Source organism: Pezoporus occidentalis, unplaced genomic scaffold (genome assembly GCF_034315485.1).
Source record: "Pezoporus occidentalis ecotype Australia unplaced genomic scaffold, CSIRO_AGI_Poc_V1 ctg35, whole genome shotgun sequence".
Taxonomy (NCBI): domain Eukaryota; kingdom Metazoa; phylum Chordata; class Aves; order Psittaciformes; family Psittacidae; genus Pezoporus; species Pezoporus occidentalis.
Window position 1 is genome coordinate 88,933 of NW_026915483.1, and position 24,933 is coordinate 113,865.

General features: G+C 45.9%; 1 protein-coding gene across 1 annotated transcript in view; it reads left to right on the forward strand.

The window, feature by feature from the left end:
* Positions 1-11,468: 11,468 nt before the first annotated feature.
* Positions 11,469-24,933, forward strand: part of CFAP20DC (CFAP20 domain containing) — an 80,405-nt gene continuing 66,940 nt past the window's right edge. The window contains 2 exon segments of the mRNA XM_062630189.1: positions 11,469-11,657; positions 14,874-14,990. Coding sequence (XP_062486173.1) covers positions 11,484-11,657; positions 14,874-14,990 — 291 coding nt within the window. The 5' untranslated portion in view covers positions 11,469-11,483.

Sequence of the window (24,933 nt, forward strand, 5' to 3'; positions counted from 1 at the left end):
CTATGTTGGCATGCGTAAGAGTGTGTTTCAGCCACGACCATTTCGTCTGATCTCAGAAGTTAAGCAGAGTCGCGTTTGGGTTTGATGACGATATAGGGAGACCAAGAGATTTTCCCTGAGGCTGGACAGTCATGAATGGCAGGGTGTGTGGGATAGTACAGGCAAGTATCTAAGCCAGTGGGCCCCTCCAGTGCTTTGGAACTCACCACTGAACAAGTGCAAAATCTGGAAAAACTAGTAAAACACTTAAACAAGGTGTGTTGTCATCCTGGTCATACCAGAGAGGGACACATCATGGCAACATTCTGGGGCTTAGCCTATGCTGTTCAACACTATCCAGCACCTTCAAAGTGAAAAAGATGTCTCTGGATCTGATGGCAAAGCACCAGACAATGCAGCTACTCCAACTCCAAATACAGCAGCTATACCAACCCCAGTGACAAGTACAGCAGCTACTCAAACTCTGACTACAACAGACAACGCAGCTACTCCAAGCACAGCAACTACACCAACCCCAGGGACAAGTACAGCAGCTACTCAAACCCCAAGCATAACAGCTGCACCAACCCCGACAACAGATACTGCAGCCACTTCAACCACAGTGGTAATCACTGCAGCTAAACCAAAGGACCAGTTTGTGCTAATATTGGTTGCTCCTGTACGCAAGGGGAAAAAGCAAACAAGAGGCACAAAAAGCAACCCATACAGTGAAGAAAGATGAAAAACCAACGCACTTACTACACGGGACAGCATTCGAACAAGTGTTATTATGTGGATCAGAGAAAGGGGAAGAAGAGGTGACTTCTCAACCGCAGACCTCAACTGAGCTACAGAATATGCTAAAAGATTTTACCCATCAACCAGGGGAGCACATCATCACCTGATTGCTCTGATGCTGGGACAATGGGGCCAACGGTCACAAACTAGAAGGTAGGGAAGATAAGCAGCTGGGATCATTTGCTAGGGAAGGGGAAATTGACACAGCAATTGCAAAAGAGAAATGGTCCCTCAGCCTTTGGAGGTGGCTCTTGACAGCTGTGAAAGAAAGGTTTCCGTATAAGAACAATGTTATGAGTCATTCGGCTAAATGGACCACAATAGAGAAAGGCATCCAGTCTCTGAGGGAATCAGTCATTGCAGAGATGATCTATCATAGGCCAGATGCTGGGAATGCACCCGTAGATCCAGACAAAGTCGAATGTACATGACACATGTAGCTTCAATTTACACAGAGTGCACCATCATCATATGCCTACTCACTGGCATCAATGATCATGGCTTGATGTAGTACCACCAACAGTGGATGAAATGATCTGTCAACTCCGAGAGTTCGAAGACAATCTCACCCCTTCCATCATTTCAGCTGTGGAAAAACTGTCCCATGAGTTCAAACAATTGAGAGACGACCTATCCAATCTATCCAGCTCCCCACGTGTATCAACCCATGTCTCAGCTATTAACAAAAGGCGTCCTACTCCTTGAGAGAGAAGATATAGGAGGTACACGCCACGGGCCACCCTATGGTTTTACCTGTAGAATCACGCAGAAGACATGAGAAAGTGGGATGGAAAAACTACCTCAGCTCTGGAGGAACAGGTGCATGAATTGAGGAGGAGAACAAAGGTCAAGGATGATCATTCCATGAAAGCTGCGGCTTCAGTCTCTGCTGAGCAGGTTCCCAGATGGAGTGGAAGACCTGATTTTACTCCAGCTCCTGTGATAGAGAAGACTTATCCCTTCCTAAAAAACGTAAGTGACCAATATTGTGATCACTATTAGAGGGGCCCTGCCTCCAGCCAGGTGGAGATAAGAGATAATCAGATTTACTGGACTGTGTGGATCAGATGGCTTGGCACATCAGTCCCACAGAAACATAAGGCTCTAGTAGATACCAGTGCACAGTGTACCCTGAAGCCATCAAGCTGTCAAGGCGTGGAACCCATTTATATTTCTGGAGTGACAGAAGGATCCCAAGAGTTGTCTGTACTGGAGGCTGAAGTCAGCCTGACTACCTCAGGAGAGGGTACTTCAAAGACCCAAAAGGGTACTGATGGACTTTTGGTGCTGCTGCTTTGAAGATAGAGGAAATTAAGCAGCTGTCCACCTTGCTGGTCTCTCCAAGGATCCTTCTGTTGTGGGGTTGCTGAAGGTCGAAGAACAAGTGCCAATCGCGACCACAACAGTGCAACAGCGGCAGTATCACACCAACCAAGACTCCCTGATTCCCATCCATCAGCTGATCCGTAGACTGGAGAGCCAAGGAGTGATCAGCAGGGCCCGCTCACCCTTTAATAGCCCCAAATGGCCAGTGTGAAAGTCTAACAGAGAGTGGAGACTAACAGTAGACTATGTGGCCTGAATGAAGTCACACCACCCTTGAGTGCTGCCATATGGGACATGCTAGAACTTCAGCATGAACTGGAGTCAAAGGCAGCCAAGTGGTATGCCACGACTGATATTGCCAACGCATTTTTCAGAATTCCTTTGGCAGCAGAGAGCAGGCCACAGCTTGATTTTACTTGGAGGGGTGTCCAGTTCACTTGTAACTGACTGCCCCAGGGGTGGAAACACAGCCCTACCATGTACCATGGACTGATCCAGACTGCACTGGAACAGAGGCAAGCTCCAGAACACCTACAAGATATTGATGACTTTATTGTGTGGGGTGGTACAGGGGAAGAATTTTTTTGAGAAAGGGAGGAAAATAATCCAAATCCTGATGAAAGCCGGTTTTGCCATAAAACAGAGTAAGGTCAAGGGACCTGCACAGGAGATTCAATTTTGGGGAATAAAATGGCACAATGGACATCATCAGATCCCCACAGATGTGATTAACAAGATAACAGCAATGTCTCCACCAACTAATATGAAATAAACACAGGCTTTCTTAGGTGTTGTGGGGTTCTGGAGAATGCACATCCCAAATTACAGTTTGATTGTAAGCCCTCTCTATCATGTGACCCAGAAGAAGAAAGATTTTAAATGGAGGCCTAAGCAACAACAAGCCTTTGAGCAAATTAAACGCAAGATAGTTCATGCAGTAGCCCTTGGACCAGTCCAGACTGGGCCAGATGTAAAAAATGTACTGTACACTGAAGCTGGGGAGAACGGTCCTACCTGGAGCCTCTGGCAGAAAGCTCCAGGGGAGGCTCGAGGTCGACCCCTCGGCTTTTGGAGTCAGGGATACAAAGGATCTGAGGCCAGCTATACCCCAACTGAGAAAGAGATATTGGCAGTCGATGAAGGGGCTTGAGCTGCTTCGGAAGTGATTGGCACTGAAGCACAGCTCCTCCTGGCACCCTGGCTGCCTGTGCTTGGCTGGATGTTCAAAGGCAGGGTCTCCTCTACACATCATGCAACCGATGCTACATGGAGGAAGTGGGCTGCACTAATTACACAACGAGCTCGAATACGAAATCCCAGTCATCCAGGCATTCTAGAAGTCATCACGGACTGGCCAGAGGGCAAAGATTTCAGAATGTCACCAGAGGAGGAGGTGATGCGTGCTGAAGAGGCCTCACCATATAATAAACTGTCAAAAAGTGAAAAACAATATGCCCTGTTTACTGATGGGTCCTGCCGTATTGTGGGAAAGCATCAGAGATGGAAGACAGCTGTATGGAGTCCTGGACGACAAGCTGCAGAAACTGCTGACGGAGAGGGTGAATCGAGTCAGTTTGCCGAGGTGAAAGCCATCCAGCTGGCCCTGGACATTGCTGAACAAGAAAAGTGGCCAGTACTTTCTCTCTACACTGACTCATGGATAGTGGCAAATGCCCTGTGGGGGGTGGTTGAAGCAATGGAAGCAGAGCAACTGGCAACGCAGAGGTAAACCCATCTGGGCTGCTGCACTGTGGAAAGATATTGCTGCCAGGGTGCAGAACCTGGTGGTGAAGGTACGTCATGTAGATGCCCATGTACCCAAGAGTCAGGCCACTGAGGAACAGCAGAACAACCAACAAGTGGATAAAGCGGCTAAGATTGAAGTGGCTCAGATGGACTTAGATTGGCAACATAAAGGTGAATTATTTTTGGCCTGGTGGGACCCGGACACTTCAGGCTGTCAGGGCAGAGATGCAGCATACAGACTGGCTCGTGACAGAGGGGTGGACTTAACAATGGAGACTATTGCCCAGGTTATTCATGACTGTGAAACATCCTGCAATTAAGCAAGCCAAGTGGTTAAAGCCTCTTTGGTATGGAGGACGATGGCTGAAGTACAACTATGGGGAGGCCTGGCAGATTGACTATATCACACTGCCACCAATCTGCCAAGGCAAGCGCCATGTGCTTACCATGGTGGAAGCAACTACCGGGTGGCTGGAAACATACACTGTGCCCCACGCCACTGCCAGGAACACTATCCTGAGCCTTGAGAAACAGATTTTGTGTCGAAATGGCACCCCAGAGAGAACTGAGTCAGACAATGGGACTCATTTCCAGAATAACCTTACAGACACTTGGGCCAAAGAGCATGGCACTGAGTGGGTTCATCACATCCCCTACCATGCACCAGCCTCCGAGAAAATCAAACAGTACAATGGGCTGTTAAAAACTACACTGAGAGCAATGGGTGGTGGGACTTTCAAACACTGGGATACACATTTACCAAAAGCCACCTGGTTGGTCAACACCAGAGGATCTGCCAACAGGGCTGGCCCAGCCCAGTCAGAATTTTTACATACTGTAGAAGGGAAGAAAGTTCCTGTGGTGCATACAGAGAATCTGCTGGGGAAGACAGTCTGGGTTATTCCTGCTTCAGGTAAAGGCAAACCCACTCGTGGGATTGCTTTTGCTCAGGGACCTGGATATATACTTGATGGGTAATGCTGGAAGATGGGGAAGTCTGATGTGTGCCTCAGGGGGATTTGACTTTTGGGGAAAACAGCCAATGAACTCAATTATATGCTGTTGCCTGCTATATAACACTTTCATAGACCACCAACTAAGATGTCTTCAGGTCACCAGCGACTGGCCCTGACTTCCCTCTGACCATCATCCCAACAAAGAATGATGAAACCAGATGAGCTCAGCAGTGATCAGACGAGTTCTGTGGTATCATCAGCAGGCAACAATCCAGCACTGCACACAGCCTTTCCTGCTCTGAAAGACTGTTACAAGAGATGGAGCCCGACATCATGGACTGGATGAACTCAGCAGCTTTATAGGGATTGGTCCATGCACTAAGGAATGATCTCTCTCTCTCTTCATTTGTGTGTGGATGTGTGTGTGTATATATATACATATATATATATATGTATATATATGAGAAAAGAGTGATAGTATATTGAAAAATGTGGGATCTGAGCACGATGTGAATGGTATGGAATAAGGGGTGGATACTGTCCTGGGCTCAGCAGTAGCAGTCATTTTTCTCCTTCTTAGTAGCTGGTGCAGTGCTGTGTTTTTGACTTTCAGCCTAGGAACAACACTGATAACACTGATGTTTTTAGTTGCTGCTCAGTAATGTTTACTCTGACCAAGGACTTTCTGACTCCCATGCTCTGGCAGGGAGGAGGGGAAGCCAGGAGGAAGCAGAGACAGGACACCTGACCCAAACTAGTCAAAGAGGTATTTCATACAGCACCATGCCATGCCCACTATATAAATTGGGGCAGTTACCTAGAAGGGCTAGATCACTGCTCCAGTCGAGCTGCGTATTGGTTGGCAGGTGGTGAGCAGTTGTATTTTCTCCCCTTGTTATTTCCCTTATTGGTGGCAGCAGTAATGGTTTTGTGTTATACTTTAGTTACTGGACTGTTCTTATCTCAACTCATGGCAGTTACATTCCTTTGATTCTCGTCCCCATCCCTGTGGGAGTGGGGGAGGAAGAAGCTGGGGGAGTGGGCAACCAGCCGCATGGTTCTGAGTTACTGGCTGGGCTTAAACTATGACAGCATGCTAGAGCATGCTTCAGCTCTCCAGCTTCTTCATCTGCTTTCCCTCTGTGCAGCCAAGCCCTGGGTGCTCTGATTGTAAAGAAGTTGTTGGGAGACACAGTTGCTTTTTTTATCATGTCGGAGAAGGTTTTCTGCTGACCAGTGATTGCTGCTTTCTACCAGAAAGCACTTGGTATCTCGTGTCTTCCTATCTTTCCATCTAGTCTGCTTTCTCAGACCTCCACCTGACTCCATACTGGTGCTGTATGGGCAGCAAGACCTGGTACCTAACAAGCTTTTACAGCAGTGCAAGAAAAACAGATAATATCCTGATCAGCAGATTGCCCTTAGAGGAGCTTCACACTTTGCATAGTGAACATCCTGCAAATTATCCATAGCTGTGATGGATAAAGATCTTTGACATGGATCACGCATCACACAGCTGATTCCACCACATATCCTGTAATGGGTGGAAACACAGATTTAACTCTTGCCATTAACACAGATAGTTCATTAATTCTATCTCTGAAACCAACACAACTGCACCTCACAAAGTATACCAGTGCCTGGGGCCTCCCCTTCACCTCCATGCTATGAGGAGGAACAACTCCACCCTTCTCTGTGCAACCCCTCCACTACCATGCCAGCGAGTCAAAAGTGCAGCAGAAAGGCAACATTTCAGTCATGCTCTAGAACCCCCATTTGCCCACCAGGGAAGGGCAAGCCTACATACCGCTCAGCGTCCCGGGCTTGCCGTCCCTCTCTGCGGGCTGTGCATGTGCTGGGGCATCCTAGGGAGCTGGGACACCACGTGCTTGGTGGCGTGGCTGCCCAGCCCAGCCTGGCCAGGCCCTCAATGACTCAGGACACCTCCCTTGTCTCATTGCCTGACATGGGGCTGGGCACCCAGCATGCTGTTCTGCAGCCAGCAGTGCCATAGGAGGGGAAATAGAAAGTGATTCCTGGAGCCGTAAGCTCACACGTGTCCTTTCCAGGTTTTATCCACTTTGGCACTTTCTGTATTGCCACATCAAAAGAGGAGAACCTTTTTGAGGATGGGCACCATCCTGACCCTCTGCACTTGCAGTAAACCAGCACCTCAGGAAGTGTGGCTGGTAGAGTGCCACAAAGGGAGTGGATGGGCACAGGGTGAATCCAGAATAACCTGATCCAGTGGGTTTTCCCCTGGATGTGCTCCATGTGTGTGTGCCTGTCCCGAGCACTGCTTCACTGCCTGTTTTTTGCAGCAGGCTGGAGGTTCCTTTTTCAAATCAGCATTTGTTTATCCAGTAACAGTCCTGAACTTCAAAGGAGTCCAGAGTTAACTGTGGATATAGATTTAGGCCATTTTCTTTTTAATCATTTATTGTTACTATGTTTCTGAAAGTAGAAATCAGTCCTTAGAGACTCCAGCCCTGCAGTTAGCTCTAGAGGCCCTATACATCTTCCAGAGTTGAACCTCATTTATCTGGTAGCTGAAAACAACAGTGTTCACATTCCTTATTCCTTTTCTTTTCCATTCCCACCACTTAGAAGAACCAAACAGCTTCCCTTGGAGCTTTTAAAGCAATTTTCATCCAAGAGCCAGTGGAGGAGATGCAGGGCCAGCAGCAGCAGCAGCATTGCCTTTCCCATTCCTTATTTCTTTTCCATTCCTATCACTTAGAAGAACCAAACAGCTTCCCTTGGAGCTCTTAAAGCAATTTTCATCCAAGAGCCAGTGGAAGAGATGCAGGGCCAGCAGCAGCATTGCCTTTGGGACTGCAGCTTGCAGAGGGCTGGAGTGGAGCTCCTATGAGACTACTGCTGCTCCCTGCTAATTAGTTCACTACCTGAGGCTGTTCTCTCTGTGAAACTATGTACAGAGCTTTGCTTTGCTTTCCCTTGGCTTTGGCCACTGTTGCTGGGCAAGAGGTGCAGGGGGTTATGGGCTGTACATGGGAGAAAATTGCAGCCTTTACACCAAAACCTTCCAGACAGGGAGCAGAAAAGCAAACACACACCCAAGGTTTGCACTGGGATAATGACTGCCCTCGGAAGGAGATTTTAACTGTGGGGAGAGCCTGGGCTTAAAGAGTGCAGTCTAAATCAAAATCCTCCTCCCTCTCTTGGGAAATATCCTTCCTATCAGTTTGTTTAGCTGCTGGCAATAACTGGCTCAGCTCAATAACAAAGTGCCCCAAGGCCTGGTGCATTGCAGTGCATGTCTCTGCTCTTTACCCCTGCTTCCTGCCCACACAGGAGGTGGCCCATGGCATGGGGCTTGGAGATGCCTGTTTCACAATGAATTTCTCCTCCTGCTTCAAGGGACGTGATTCCCACTGGGTTCGCTATGGAAGCAGAGATGTTGCTGCTTGCGGAGGAAGTGGCAGGGCCGGGAGCCGCATCATCCCAAGGAAGAAACCTTGTGTGAAATGCTTCTGCTGTCTGTAAGTGCCCATTTCATCCAAGAGGTTTCCTGGAAACCAGAGGAAAGGATGGTGAGCTTTGTGCTTTCCCTGGGGGAGGTGGCTGTGGCACAGCCCTGGTGCTGGTGTGGGGAACCCTTGTGTCCTGTCCCCACATCCTGTGGCAGCCCAGGGTTTGCCCATCCACTGTGGCACACAGCAGAAAGGTGCTTTTAAATCACATACAACGTTTGTGAATGCATCAAGTGCTGGGAACAGGGGATCAGCTTGGTCTCGACTCGGCAAACAATTAAGTGGTGCAGTGCAATGGAATTACATCAGTCTTATCTGCAGCTCCTCCAGGAGGTTTCCGCATGATACAGAGAAATTAGGACAAAATTATAGATGTAATATCAAAAAGCTGCTGGGTGGGGAATGAATAATCTGTAGTGCAAAGTGCACTGCGATGAGCGCGATGGTAGATTTGGCAGGAGTGAGCTCTTTGCCTCTTCTTCCACCTCCCTCCTTATTATCCCTCCTGGCTGCATGGGCCCTGTGCGGGACCTCAGCATTTTGGGTGCTGGTGGCTCCTGCCAAAAAAACCACAGTGGCTGCAGGATTGTCCCTCCCAGGAGCCGTGACCTATGAAAGCTCAGCACCAAGAAGATGCTCCCCCTGAAGACCCCTTGTGTGTGGGGCTCTGCAAGGACAGGCTGCTTTGCAGGAAGGTGTTTGCTGGGATAAATTCATGTCAAATTCTCCTAGGAAAGGTCTGGCCAGTGCCGCATGGCAAACTTTGTCCTGTGAAGTGCTGTGGCTGTATGGTTGCAGATTGCTCGTGCCAGGCTAAGCCACGTGCCACAGCTGTTAAATGCAGCACCTTTAAAAGGAAACAGCCTGTCACTTCTCTCTTTATCTAGTGCTAAATATGACTTGTGTTTCCTGCTCGCCGCATGTGAGAGGTGGATGAGGATGAGGGTTGTCCCTACAGTCCACGTCTCCTGTCTGTGCCACTTCAAGGGATTATTCCCCCACTGATAAACCATCCTGCTCCAGTTATCACCTCTCCCATTTTTACACAGGTTAATTCACTAACTGAAGGTGAATCATGCCAGCAAACTGGCTTCACCAGCATCCTGGTGACCGAGCATCTGGGTGATACACAGGTGGGAATACCTTGAGCTGGCTGGGCTGGAAGAAGAAATGGGTGAGGACAAAGTCTGACAGGAGGGATGCTATAACAATATTGAGCAAAAGGTGAGAAAAGCAATTTCACAAGAGGAAAGGGGTTGTTGGTGCTGGTGGGTGTCTCCTGGCAGCACAGTGATGCTGGCTATTGGGGGTGCTGTTGTGTAGCGCATCCACTGTGCCCGCTGCATCCCTGGCAGCACAGCCCACTGACGCCGGCTTTGCTGCTGGAAGAGAGGAATAAATAAGGGAAATCATAACTGCTTTTGCCATTAAAAGAGAAATTAGCTCGTGCAGTGCTAAGCCCTCAGTCTGCGGGCCCAGCGCAGCCAGTCTGGTTTGATTGTGTCCCAGGACTCCTCTGCAGCCCAACAATGACAAATACCAGGAATTAACAGAGTGTAATTACTCTCTATTAGCTGAATTCACAGTATAGACACAGACCATAAACAGTCAATGATTATTCCTAATTTCACATATTTAGCAATCTGAATTGCAACAATTATGCCTGTCAGAGAGAATTAGTTTCTTTTTCAATACCTTGGTTCCCCAGTCACTGCCCTTTAAGATTCATCTTTACTGCTGAAAAAAAGAGGACATTAAACACAAATCCCTCCCTACTTCTACAGCAAAATGCCCTCTCTCCCCCCCCGCCCCGCCCCTCCAGTCCCCAAATCCCTGTGGCTCTGCAGCCCCAAACTTATTCTTTTTGCTGCTAGCTGCCTCAAAACACAGAGAGGTGCCTGGTGTGATCTGTAACCCCCTGGGCCACAGTTCATTTCACCCAGGCTTGTTGCAGGGGCATTAGCAGCCCTGGCTCTTGGGTGTTGCAGAGATGTCCATGGGAATGGGCCTCGGCAGCACCAAAGCTTGCTATCCATCCCCTGTTGCAAGTTGGTGCTACACAGCAGTGTTTGTGTTTTAAGCATTCTCTCCTTTTCAAATCATGGTTGCAGGCCAGGACCTGATTTCCAAATGCTAATTCGCACCTGCAGTGAAATCATGCTGAGGTCTTCAGCCTAGCAATGACTGAGCCCTCCCCAGACAAGATGTGTGAGAGGGGCTGGTGCAGACCTCAGTATTTCCTTGTTACAGGCTACAAGTATTAAGAAAAGAGAATGTGAATATAAATTATTAATATTTGCATGGGAAATTTCTAGCCCTATTAGAATCATATCATTAAAATTGCTTCTTATGCACAGGCAGTGATTTCATCACAAAGTGTAGCGGAGCATAATGCCAGCACTGCACAACGATTTTGTCAATTAATGATGAGAGGGGGAAAAGATCCCATTGCTTGTTTACTGATAGCAGTGCCTTTGGGACCCTTCCTTTTGCATTGTTCCTAGTAAATACTGAGGGGTTGTCCTGGGTTCAGCAGTAGCAGTCATTTTTCTCCTTCTTGGTAGCTGGTGCAGTGCAGTGTTTTGACTTTTGGCCTGGTAACAGAGCTGGTAACAATGATGTTTTGGTTTGGCCAAGGCCTTTGTGAGCCTTGTGCTCTGCCAGGGAGGAGGGGAAGCCAGGAGGAATCAGAGACAGGACACCTGACCCAAACTGACCAAAGAGGTATTCCATACCACAGCACATCATGCCCAGGATGTAACTGGGAGTTAGCCGGAAGGGCTGGGAGACTGCAGGGTTGGAGGAGGTATGGGTCAGAGCTTGGTCGGGCTTGGGGGGCGAGTTATTGGTCGGCTGGTGCTGAGGTGTTGTATTCCCTTCCCTTGTTATATCCTTTATCATTATTATCATTGGTGGTAGCAGTAGTGATTCGTGTTATACCTTAGTTACTAAACTGTTCTTATCTCAACCCGTGGGAGTCACATTCTGTTTGACTCTCCTCTCTGTCCCTCTGGGAGTTGGGGGTGTGAGAACAAGCTGTCTGGTGGGTTGATGGGTGAACACCACTGGCCATGTGCTTGCTTAGATGCCCTAGGGTGTGAGACTGTGTTGAGTGTTTATGGTAAGAATGAGGGGGGAAGCCAAGCAGATATGGTGGGACTGTGTTACAGGCCACCCAACCAGGATGAAGAGGCTGATGAATTATTCTATAAGCACCTGGAAGAAGTCTGACAGTCACCAGCCCTTGTTCTCAAGGGGGACTTCAACCCACTGGATGTCTGCTGGAAATATGACACAGCTGAAAAGAGACAGCCTAGAAGGTTCCTGGAGAGTGGAAGAGAACTTCCTGACACAGCTGGTGAGTGACCCATCTAGGGAATTGAATTGAATATCCATGGATATTAGAAAAAATATCTTTACTGAAAGGCTTGTCAAGCATTAGAACAGGCTGTCCAGGGAAATGGTGGAGTCACCGTCCCTGTTGATACTTCAAAGACAGACAGATGTGGCACTTAGGGATAGGGTTTAGTGGTGGACTTGGCAGTGCTGGGTTAACAGTGGGAGTTGATGATCTGAAAGGTCTTTTCCAAACCTAAACAATTCTATATTTTATTAAGGGATGAGGGTCTGAGAAGCTTCTGGTCAGAAGCACTTCCCACTGCTGACATTGGGCAGGGAGTTATTTATTCCAGGCAGTGGCTGAGGCCACCAAACAGCAGCAGCAGTTTTTTATGGCACCCATTCCTAGAACACTGCAGAAGGATTATGCATGCTTCCACCACACCAGCTTTTCATTAGATTGAAGGCAGGGGTTAAACTGATCCTTGTCAGCACAAATATAATGCCCTGGGCGATGAGAGCAGCATAAATTGAGGACAAGAGGTGGCCACTTTTACCACTGCTCTCAAGATTGCTCTGCTGGTTTACTGCGTCATTTGCTTTTTATTTGGGACATTTACCTCCATTTTTTGCCAATGAGGTACAATAAATTAATGGGCTAATATACCGACTCTGAGGGGAGGTGAAGTGCAGAGCAGTGACTGCACCAAAGCTCTTTGAACCTCCTTGGTTTGCCACAATAGCACCAGTTTTGGTACAGCTTCCCCAGTGTAGGGACACGGGGGATGTCCCACAATGGTGAGAGGCTTGCAGGGGTACATGTCACACAGGTGATTTGCCTGTTTGTCATCTCTATTTTGTCCAGGATACTCATGTATTAGCAGGAAGTGATGGTCCTTGTGGCTGGGTCAGTGGGGTGAGTTTATCTGTGGCAGTTCTGATATTGTCTGTGACACTGAAAAGCAATATTCAAAGGAGCACACAGTAATCCTGCATGCCAGGCTGGCCAGATTTGCTTATTGGTTATCCAGAGCAGGCAAGGACTATGGGGATGCAGCATCTGAATGCTCCAAAACCTCCTGTTATATGCTGTAATAACAGTGAGCCATTAAGGGCTGCTCATGTGAGGAATAGCAGTGAGAAACACAGTGAAATTGAGGTTGGGATATGGTTTGGAGGAGACAGACCCTGCTTGGGGCCTTAGCTGCTCTCTGGCCCCACAGAGGGGACTTTGCAGGGGTTCATTTTCTTCTTTTTCACCTCCCCCATGAAAAGCTTGTGCAGGCCAGGTCTGGTGTATGTGATAGGGTTGTGCAGGGGGCTGCTGGCATCTGGTGCTGCAGCAAATTGCAGTAACATATCCTGTAGTTATTGATAGATGTCTCTTGATTTGCTGGATGCTGTGGAGTGAACCCTTGGAGCCTAACCCATTGTTCTCACAGGGGTTCCTCTTTGGATGGAGAGCACTGCATCCTTGTGATTTTTGTGTAAGCAGCACATGCTGATTTGGACATCCTCCCTTGCTGCAGAGGTTAGGTGGGGATACGGTTTCCACCTAGAACACTATTAGAAAGACAGCATGTACACACGTCTTGCAGAAAACCAGAAAAGCCTTCTGGCTGTAGCTTCTAGGTACAGGTATAGCAATATGAATTGCCAACTTGTTCAGATGAGTAAAGAAGTGTGACTAAGCAGGTAAACCCAGTGGCCATACGTGGTAGTAGCTTAGAGCAATATAACAGCTCTCATGCCTTCAGGAGCTGTTGCACAGGCTTTGGACTTGCAGTCTGAGTCAAAGGTATTGACTCTGGTCTGCCTGAATCTAGTTTATGCTAAAGTGCAGCCTTAAAGCCTGTGGCTGCCAGTCTGAGTTGTGTGAAGCCCCAAAACCCTGCCCTCTGTGGGGGTCTGGCACCCCACCTTGGGACGGCAAGGCAGTGGAGGGTGAGTAATGAACTAATTCAGCTGTCCTGTTATTTTTACTTGCCTACAGTAGTAGCTGATTAATTAGAGATCTCCCACCCCAGTCCACCAACTTCCCTGTGCTTGCAGCAGACAAAATCCTGCCTTTGTGCTGCGGCTGGAGCTCCCCAGTCCAATAACCGTTACATTGCAGGCAGAATGTATCTTTAAAAAATGCTATAGAAATTAAAACTGTCCAGTGAGAACAAAGCCAGTGGGGCTTTTTGCATCTACTGTTTTTTATTGTATTCTGTGGCATTTATAAAGTAGATCCTGGGAAAGCCCAATCTTTCCTCCCAAGCTTGTAATTCCTATACCTCTTCAAGAAGATTTCTGCTCACAAAGGAGATAAAAGATAGCAATACAATGTTCTCTGACATTTGAACATGCTACTGAGAATCTGAATTAAAAGGAGCAAACTCAGAAAGTATCAATACAGCGATTGACTTTTTAAAGTCACCATCTGCTAAGAGTTACCACCCGGTGTAACTGCGTCTTCATTGCTAGGCAGAGAATAGGAAATAACTCGGGGAACTCTTCTGCGCCTGCTGGGTTTTTCTTGGTGCTGCGCGTGCACTGAATCACGGTGGCTGGCGTGCCGCAGGGTGCCTGTTGCACAGCTCCTTTGACTCCAACTCGCTACACAGTATAAATCTGAATACCAGTGCTATTAGGAGGAATGATTTGGGTGTGTTACAGTTAGAGCATAGTGTCAGCTATCTGCAAAGTCTAAAGGGCAAAAAACCAAACCAGACCTCGAACAAGGGACCCAGCTTGGGTTTGTATAGAGAAACCTGATTATTTCCGGCTTGCTGCTCACTGACCCCCACCCCAATGATATATCCTGGCCTCTCGGAGCCCTTCCTAGTCTTGTGTTCTGGTTTCACCATAGAGTCATAGAATAGTTAGGGTTGGAAAGGACCTTAAGATCATCTAGTTCTATTATCAAATTCTTTGCCCTGTGCAACTTGCCTAATGCTTTTTTGAGTTTTTGTCCTCATTTTGGTCTTCCAGTGCTCACAGTCTCCTAGGAAGGTTGTGAGCTTTTTGACACAAAAAATTCCCATCAAATTTGTCTTCCACTAAGCCCAGTATGTGTGTTCAGGTGATGCTTTGCATAATGTAACCCTCTCTGCTGCTACTGCCCTGTGTTGCTCTCTCTGTCTTGGCAGTTGTGCTGGTTTCCCTCCTACCTCTCCATGCACAAGACTCAAAACAGGGCAGTTAGTATATTAATTAATCTACTAAATTAACTGTGGTTTGTTGTGTACAGACATACCCTGGGCTTGGCAGAAGGGTGGCCAACACATGCTCTGATGACAAGTATTTCCAGCCTGACTGTGGGTCTGGAGTGCTTGAACCCCTGGAGCTTGATGGCCAGTGCTGCAAGGTGAGTGTTTTCTGCTGTTCTTCTATCATAATCGCTTATATAACCTTATTTATTGCAAAATGAAATAACTCCTTAAAAGCTGAATGTGAATCTCATGTGAAGCACATAACCACCATGCCCAGGGGCAATTGCCAAGTGCCAAAATGGTCTAATACGGATTCTTACAGAATCTCTAAGAGGAAGTATTTATTTGTGGGGCTTAGGAAAACAGGTTCTGAGCTGATTCTCATTTTTAATATGTTGTCCTGGGTTCAGCAATAGCAGTCATTATTTCTCCTTCTTAGTAGCTGGTGCAGTGCTGTGTTTTTGACTTTCAGCCTAGGAACAACACTGATAACACCAGTGTTTTTAGTTGCTGCTTAGTAATGTTTACTCTGACCAAGGACTTTCTGAGTCTCATGCTCTGCCAGGAAGGAGGGGAAAAGCCGGGAGGAAGCACAGACAGGACACCTGACCCAAACTAGCCAAAGATGTATTCCATACCACAGAACAACATGCCCACTGTATAAATCAGGGGTAGTAACCCAGAAGGGCTAGATCACTGCTTGGGTTGGGCTGGGTATTGGTCGGCAGGTGGTGAGCAGTGGTATTCTCTTTCCTTGTTATTTCCCTTATCATTATTATAATTGGTGGTAGCAGCAGTGATTTGTGTTATACCTTAGTTACTGAACTGTTCTTATCTCAACCCATGGGAGTTACATTCTTTTGATTCTCCTCCCCATCCCCCGGGGAGCGGTGAGGGGGGAAGAAGGGGAGGGAGTGAGAGATCAGCTGTGTGGTTCTGAGTTAAGGCTGGGCTTAAACCACAATACATGTTTACCCAAGAACTGTCATCTCCAGAGTGCTGTGTTTTCTGATTCAAAGGTGATACTCCATCCTTCTGAAAGAAATGCCTTCAGCTGATGGAGAAATTATATGCATCTCTGGGATAAGTTATTCTTTTGTACAAGATCAAATAGGGACAGCCAGGGTAATGAATGAATTCCATTTTATTTATTTGAACAGTATTTGTATCAGAAGACCAAGGTACAAATAAAAATGAGACAAAGGTCAGAGTTCACATACATGGCTGAAGGAGGGAACACTTAGGCTGAGAAAGTTGGGGCTGTTCAGCCTGGAGAAGAGAAGGCTGCGCGGAGACCTCATAGCAGCCTTCCAGTATCTGAAGGGGGCCTATAGGGATGCTGGGGAGGGACTTTTCCTTAGGGACTGTAGTGACAGGACAAGAGGAAATGGGTTAAAACTTAAACAGGGGAAGTTTAGATTGGATATAATGAGGAAATTCTTCCCTGTTAGGGTGGTGAGGCACTGTAAGATGTTGCCCAGAGAGGTTGTGAATACTCCATCCCTGGCAGTGTTCAAGACCAGGTTGGACGAGTCCTTGGGTGCTACGGTTTAGCGTGAGGTGCCCCTGCCCATGGCAGAGGGGTTGGAAGTTGATGATCTTAAGGTCCTTTCCAACCCTAACTATTCTATGATTCTGCTGGAAAATCTTCAGAGATCCACAAAGGGTAGTGGATACAATGGTGACCACGCAGTTAAATTACCCCACATGACACAATCTTGGCAAACACACTCACAGGAAGGTCACTGGCTGAGGAGGAATGCTCAAAGGAAATTAAAATTGGCTTGGCACTGGGGAAAATATGCCTGAGCTCCATGGCAGCTGTTACCAAGTGAAGGAAAGCAGGCAGCAAGGCACGCCATGTCTCCCTTCCCTGTAAGTCAGGAATGGCAAAAAGGATCTACAGAAAATGACATAGGATGCCTGGGTGTACACTGGACAGTGGCCTAAAATGTTTTATTACCATACATAATATGGTAGTACGTTAGCATAATAAACCAGACCTTGGAAGTATGATGGGCTCAGGCCCAGGTGAGCCCAATTTAATGACACAAGGTTCCTTGCTAGTCTTACACTACCTGCAATTCCTGATGTCATAGTTTCTACAACAAAAGATATGTTTTTTTTTTTTCCCTGAAAATCTAGAAGAAACAGAGGAAAAATAAAATCACCTCACAGTACGTCGAAAACCACTTTTCCCTGGTAGCTGGCAAAGGGGACTTGTGCAACCCCATTTTGCCCTGAGCTGTCAGGCAGCCGCTTCCACATGTTACACTCACAACTGGCCGCTTCATATGCCTTTATAACTTTAGGCTCTTCAGCCTGAATCTCAGCTTTTAACTGGAATGTCTTACTTCCTCAAGCCTTGGCATAACTCCTGCCACAAGGAATTTGGACTTTTACACATAACTCTGTATCTATAGTTTCAAGATAAGATCATGTGAAACCACATATAATGAACTGTATGTAGTTTCTGTTGGCTACAGAGCTCCCCAATAGCTTTTTAACCTTTCTTTTGCTATCATCATCTCTCTTGTGTCCTTGTTCTATTAACTGTTGTTATTTAATAACCTGTAGCTCAGTTTTAGTATTATTGTTTTCCTTATCTCCAGCACCTCAGAACTCCAACCGGTGTAATCCAGTGCATGATAGAGCCACACTGGCTGTGATTTCTTTGAAGATCCTAAGGTAAAATGAGAAAGCCAAATACATCTTATAATTGATTTAACCCATTCCCTTCCTCGGCAAAAGCAAGGTACCTTTTGGGAGCAAAAGCAAGGAAGTTGAACAGGGTGATGGTGGGCTGGGACACTGCAGAACCCATCAGTGGCTCTGCACTTTCAGTTCATGTATTTCATCATGCTCTGATGGGCTCTCTGTGGAAACATTAGCATGCACTTTGAGGAACAAAAAGGTATTCCATTCCTTTTTTTTTTTTTTGTGAAAAAGCTATAAGGTTTCACAAAGAAATGCTATGATCAAAAAAGCAGTCGCTTCAAGGAAAGATCTTCTTTGACTGGTATCTCATTATAAGGACCAGGATTAAACTGGTTCCCCACGACCTTCTTCCCAAAGTTTTTTGAAGCTATCAGGAGGTGTTTGCTTGCTCTTGACAGTGATGTTAAACTAATGGGGCTGTCCTTCTCATTTCCTTCTCTGAAAGAAGAATGCCAGACCTGCAAGTCCATTCTAATTCCTTAAAAACCAGCGACTCGGACGTGGCTCTCTGGCTCACAGCTTCCTACTGAAACGAAACCAAACCCACTTCACACAATGAGGATGAAATGTCAGACTTTCCTCAGGAGTTGAGTTCTCTCTGACCCTGCACAGGGCTGGGTGCCACAGCGCCATTTCACACAGCCACCCTCTTCCTTGGGTGCCCTGAGGGAGACCCTGTCGGGGGCCAGCGCTGCCTCCTGTGCCAGCTGTGGCCAGGTTTTATTCACTTAGCGCTGGACAGGGAGGGCCGCGGGTGCCACAGCCACAGCCAGGAGACCGTCGCCCCTCCGCAGAGCCGCCGCTGAAAGAACAGGAATTAACGGGCGAGGCCGCAGCCACACACAGGTACCGGCCGCCCGCCATGATTGATCGGTCGAGCCACGCCCCCGGCATCGCCATTTTAACCGGTTCCCACCGCCCACCTGGCCTCCTCCTCGCCCTACGCCGAGCCCCGGGCCCGCCCGCTCCGCAGGTGAGACCCGGCCGGGGGGGGCTCTTCGGGCTGCGCAGCCCTGGTCCGCGCTGTGTCCGCGGGAGAGCTCCGGTGGCGGAGGGGCGGGGAGCCGGTCCGGCTCTGGGTGCCGGTGCCGTGGCGCTCGGAAACGGGTCTGTGGGGACGCCAGGGCTTGAATCGTGGATTTTGTGTCAAAACGTTTTGCGATCGGCGTTTTATGGAAGAGAAGACCTGGGGTTTTGTTATTGTCTTCTTAATTCTGCGAGTTGTGTGTACGTGCTGGCTGTGCTGCTTGTCACATAGGAATGCCAGTAACGTCAGTATAAGTTATTAATGGTCTGCAAAAGCATTGCCGCACAACAAAGTTCTGAATAACACAGCCTGGCTTTAAAATATAAAAGTAAAAGGTGGAAAGTAATCTCTGTTACATAGAGATTCCTGATTTTCCTGGGGAGCCACTTAGTACAGTGCAAGTCTTACTCAAAGGCGTCCCGTGGGGGGGGGGAAGGAAAGCTCTACCCCGTTGACCGGTTCCAGGAGTCAAGGGTGATATCTGATTGAATTTTATTACCTTCAGGGTGGAGCTTGAGTGACTGTAGGCATACATACCTGCTTTTAAAGATTTAAATATTCCATAGGTGTGTGGAATTCACTTTGTCTGGAAGACATACTAAAACCCTTCATATGATCTCTGCTGGTGTTAGGACAGAGTGTGGCCACAGAATCTTTGCTCTGCTCCATTCTCTGTCAGTGTTGCCATGGGAGCCACTGTGGAGTGCATATTCCTGGCATACCAGGTGTAGCTGCACCTTCCCCTTAAAGTCTGTTTTTCCTTTATGTGTGAACAGTGCTACATTTTAAATATAAGTTTGATTTCTAATTATTCCAAAGCTGGCTGTGCTGCTTGTCACATAGGAACGCCAGTAACGTCAGTATAACTTATTAATGGTCTTTCTGCCCATTTGTTACGTTAACTTGTATTTTGACAAAATATATAGTGGTGTTACAGACCCAGCTTTAAATATTCCATATGTGGAATTCATTTGTCTGGAAGATACTAAAACCCTTCATGAGTGATAAAGTGCTTTCTCTGGTGTGTCCCGGCCTACCATAAATCAGCACTGGCTTTGGGCCCATCATGGTGAGTTACATGTATTAACAGTCCTGGATCTAAGCGTATATTCCCTACCAAAAAAAAAGGTGTGTTTGTGTCATTTTCAATGCAAATCAGTAGGAGGTGCAAATTCACTTTATGTTGCTTCACACTTTTGACTTTGGAATAGAAAATCCTAAATAAACACAGCTTCTTCAACAGTGGGGTGTTGACGATAGAAATGTATTCATACTCTTACGTAAGTTAAGTCTCTTAGCTTAAAATGGACTAACTGACTGTGAAGGTTTGTAGGACTGTATGAGTCTGTCCATCCCTCACTCCCTTGGGGTTAGAACACTGCTTAGTGCTAAGTAACTTAAAGAAGCATGAAGGTCTATCCCTGTTTACTGTTTGTGAAGTGCTCTTTTGCTTGTAACTATTTGAATCCTGGGGCTACGTAAACACAAAATATTATTGAAATACTTGAATGAAACATCCTAATTTAAAGCAACAAAATACACATAAGAAAAAGTCACAAGATGGAGATATTTTTGGAGGGTCTTAAGTGTTTTGTGTGAATGGAAAGATCAGAGGGCCCTTTGGACTGCTGCCACTTTATTTTTGGCGCAGGAAACATTGTGAAACTAATGATTAGAGTTATCGAACCAATAAAGACCTTACAGGATAAATCCTGACAGGAATCTCTTTTTCCAAAGATAAATAGTTTTGTTGTCACTTAGCTTCAGAAGCTACGTTTTTGGTTTGTCATTGACTGACATTTTAAGCTTGGTATTTCCAGTTGGAGGATGTATTAAAGTATGTGGCTCATTGCAATAAGAAAATAAGTTTGATCTGTGATTGAAAAATGAGTGAACTGCTACTTCATGGCATTCTATAAATATGTCATGTCTATTTATTTGACAAATATGCGAAATATTGAGGGCTTGGATTTCAAGATGCAGGAAAGATGAAAAATACTGCAATTATCAGTTTTTCAGCCTATTCTGTTTTGTTTTTAATTACAGGTTACTATAAAGACAATAATACTTGATACATAATGAAAGCACTTCTTAATGTTATCTTAGTACTTACATGACAAATGTCCATTCACTTAATGCTTTTAGCAGCTACCAATCTTAATAACAAAGGTAATTTGTAGTCTTCATTTGTAGTAACTTAATGGAAATTGCAAAGTTACAAGTAAGCAATATATAAGCAAATATGTATTGCAGTGTCACGTGCAATACTTCTTGTCTTTATGAAGGACAAACTGACAAAGTTTACAGTAATCGGCCTAGTGTGAATGAATTGTCCCAACACAGTTTGCAAACCTTGGGTCTAGCTTCCCTTTCACTAAAATGAGCCAGCTTGTTATGAACTAAAACATGACAAGGGTCATCAGTTTCCTGAGTCTGTATAAAATATGTTTTGCAAATTAGTAAATAAATTAGCTTCCTGTATGTCAGTTTAAAAACCAACTACGTTGGTGACAAATATCAAGCCGTTTTGTAAGAATGAACTTCAGCTGACAATCTGAGGACTCCTTGTGATGGTGTGAGGTTGTCCTGGGTTCAGCAGTAGCAGTCATGTTTTTCCCTTTATGGTAGCTGGTGCAGTGCTGTGTTTTGACTTCCAGCCTGAGAACAGTGTTGGTGAAGCCAATGTTTTCAGTTGTTGCTAAGTGACGTTTACCCTGACCAAGGACTTTGTGAGGCTCATGCTCTGCCAGGGAGGAGGGGAAGCCGGGAGGAAGCGAGATGGGGCGTAATTATTTGATCCGGGCTAGCCAGGGAGGTATTCCATACCACAGCACGTCATGGCTGGGGTGGGGGTAACTGGGAGTTACCCGAAAGGACACGGGCTTCCGGGTGGGACTCGTTTCTTGGCCGGTGGTATCGTATTCTCTTCCCTTGTGATTTTCCCTTATCATTGTTGTTGATAGTAGCGGTGGTGATTTGTGTTGTACATTGGTTGTGTGTCTCAACCCGTAGGAGTTGCACTGTTCTCCTCCTCCCCGTTCCTCTGGGAGCGGGGAAGGGGAGACCCCCGGTGTGGGCGGGGGACGGACCTCGATTGTTGTCAGCTCGGCACCACTCACTGGGAGTGAGTGAACAAGTTACCTGACTGGGTTTAAACCACAACAGATGTGAAGCTAGAGCTCATAAGCACTGCTGAGAGTCAAAGTGTATTAGCATAGTGTTGAACCCAAGTTAATATATCAAGGTGACTTCCACTCATGCACTGTATGCAGAGCTGTTTGCATCTTCCTTCAGAACCCTGTGTGATTTGCCATTGGTGGACTGGCTCCTATGAAAGCCAGGTATGCCTTATGAGAACACATTGAAGAAAAAGTATTACATGCTATGTCTTACATGTAATTCTGACTACAGCAGTGTCTACGAATACTGTAGCTGTCCAGCTTGCTAAGTAGCTTTACCTTTCAATCCAAATGATGGTGTGGTAATGAAGTGGCCTATACATGCCATGCATTAAATGTTTTTTTCAAAATATATAGTATGATTACAGTCTCTGGAGACTCCTGACCAGAATATTAGTGCTAGTCTATGAAAGAGATGAGTTGCTCTTTTCAGTCTGGGAACTTTATACTTTTAATGCAGTCACTCTTCCATCAGGATCCCTACATTTATTTAGCTTTAATATTTTTCCCTGAGATATAATAAAGCATAACATAACTGCAGAATAGGTGAGGGTTGTATGAAATGCATGCTGTTTGGCAAGTCTGGAACTGATTTTTAAAGCAAAAGTGAAAGGGCTTTGCTCCAAGTAAAAGCAGCGTCTTCCTTTCTACCTCCTTCACTTAAAATTAATACATAAAACCTGGGGGATTGTGAAATCATTAGTTATAGAAGTACATCACTGACAGTTACAGCAATACTCATTGTAAGTATATGCTGTTGGAGGGTCTGTCTTCTGCCTCTCTTGCACTGCTGGTCCTTCACATTTAGTTCTGCCCAAGTGAATCAAAGCAGTAGGTCACTCTGAGATTAGCTCCGTGGTGCCACTACTTCTAAGACATGAATCATGTAATTTTTCAGTAGTTGTGGCTTGTTTAAAGGCTGTAGATAATAGCAAAGATAAGGCTGCAGACAAAAAAATGAACAAACGGTGCTTTCCAGAATGATTGCTCTGTATGTAAAATGAATATATATATGAATAATACATGCATTAGAAGTACATTCTTTAAAAGGCATTTCTAAACCATCTAGTTCATAATTTAGAATAGTTCAATATAGCTGTTGATGTAGTCATTCTTAAAAAAAACAATTATGGTAACTGAACAAGTGGGAGATTTGTATGGAAACTTGTCTAAAATACAGAATCATGCAACCCGTGTTCGATGTGCAGCAGCAGGATGAAAGTAATAAGATCAACATACTAATTACATTTTCTGATAGGCCTGTTACAAACGCCATGGTTCCTAAATTTCCCTTTCCTTATAATCTAAAAGTTTAAACTGAACTGGTGTTTCAGGAAACAGCCCGGGGTAAATTTCTGATAATCTGATTGGGTTTCCATTTTTATTTTATTTACAGGCAACTTTAAGACACTGCTGTCTGAGAAGTTTGAAATTGTTTTTTTTTTGCCTGTGAAAACTGGAAAAGGTTTAAAAATCGTTATCAGGTAAAGCTAATAGGCTTTGTTTTACCCTTTTTCATTTAATCTCTGTGAGAACTTAGTTAAAGTTGGCTTAGTTGGGGGAAGTGGGGTGAGCAAAAAGTCCAGAAAAAAAAATGTTTTGGAATTTTTCATTATTCAGTATTTTTTCTAGCAATGTTATAAAATAGGAGGTAGCTGCTGATGCTGTCAGAGCTAGCATGGACACTAACATGCTGTTACCCATGGCTTCTTGTCTGTCTTTCACTGGCCAGGGAAGGCACACCATTTGCTCCCACCCTGTCATGGGCGCAGGCCCAACACTTCAGGTATAGTCAGAAAATGGGGGTTGGTTTATTCTCTTGGTCCAGCACAGGGTTGTAACAACACTCATTGCTTCATTTAATTCACAGATCTTATTGTCCTTTTTACTTTTCCTGGCCTTCCTTTTCACCATGCTTTGCTTCCCTTTCTCTACACCAGTGCCCTCCGAAGAGAGCAGCCCACATGTAATTATTGTTTCCCCCACTGGTCCCCGATGTTCTACTCCTATACCTGAAATTGGTATTTCTGGTGCTGTTACCTGGCTATCTGAGCTTTATATAGTATTTTTGGGTTCCACTGCCTTGGTGGTGTCAGCTTTGCAGGATTGTGCTCCCCAAAAGGTGCTCCATACTCCCCTCCAGTTGATAGTGGAGTTTGACAGTTACTTGCTTAACTCCCCCTTGGCCACCCATTAGGTCCAGCCATCCTCCATGGCAATAAGGAACTTTTTCTCATGCCATGTCTGGTAGTTTTTTATGTCCTGTTCAGGAAGTTTAACCTCAACTGAGGGCCTACTCAAGGGCTGAGTATTAACAAAAGGTATTTGTAAATATGTTAGGAAAAGCCACTTATTTTTATTGATTCTAAATTTAAAAAACTTTTTATGAGTGCAGTTTCTGGAATGCCATTTTGAATCTCCTTAGAATTTGGTCTGGTCACTAGGGTTAGCCATGTGAGTGGAAGATGCCAGGTGTGGGTGAGCAGAGGAAAATGCCTGATTCATACATGGTGCAGAGTTGATGTTCTCTGAAAGCATAATTTGAAGAGCATTTATTTTGCTGGCAAAACTGCTCACCCCTCTTGTTCATTCTGACTTGTGGGCGATTGTTTGGGCAGCTGAGCAGAAACAATCAGGGAGTGCAGACAACTAAGAATGGGAAGAGAGCAGCAGAGCTGCAATGATTGATTAAGTCAAGCATGCTGCTGACAAAATGCTTAGCCAACTGTAGGCTGAGTACATCAGATGTCACCAAAAATGTGACATCAAATGGGAAAAATATTGAAGCAAATAATTCCCTATGGAGACGTGATAAAGCCTATGTCCCCCAAGAGCCTGGGGTTAGGCTCTTTGATGTTTAAGAGCACACATGGTCTGTGTAAGGAGTTGTCACCTGGCAGGGGCATTGATAATTTTTTTCCACTATTAATGATCTGATGTCTCGTGAAGACTGCAGCATGAGTACAGCCCTATTTATGGTAATACTGGTAGGGTCAGATCTACCTTGCGGCCACTTAAGTTGGCCCAGTAAAGATGGTAAATTTTTGTGAGTTTCCCAGACTGGTCAAATCAGGCTGGAAATTGGTAACTGGTAGAGAAGTTACTGGGAAGTGTCTTTAACATACATGTGTAGACAGATTGTATAAAGTTCATTTCCATAGGAAATCAGACAAA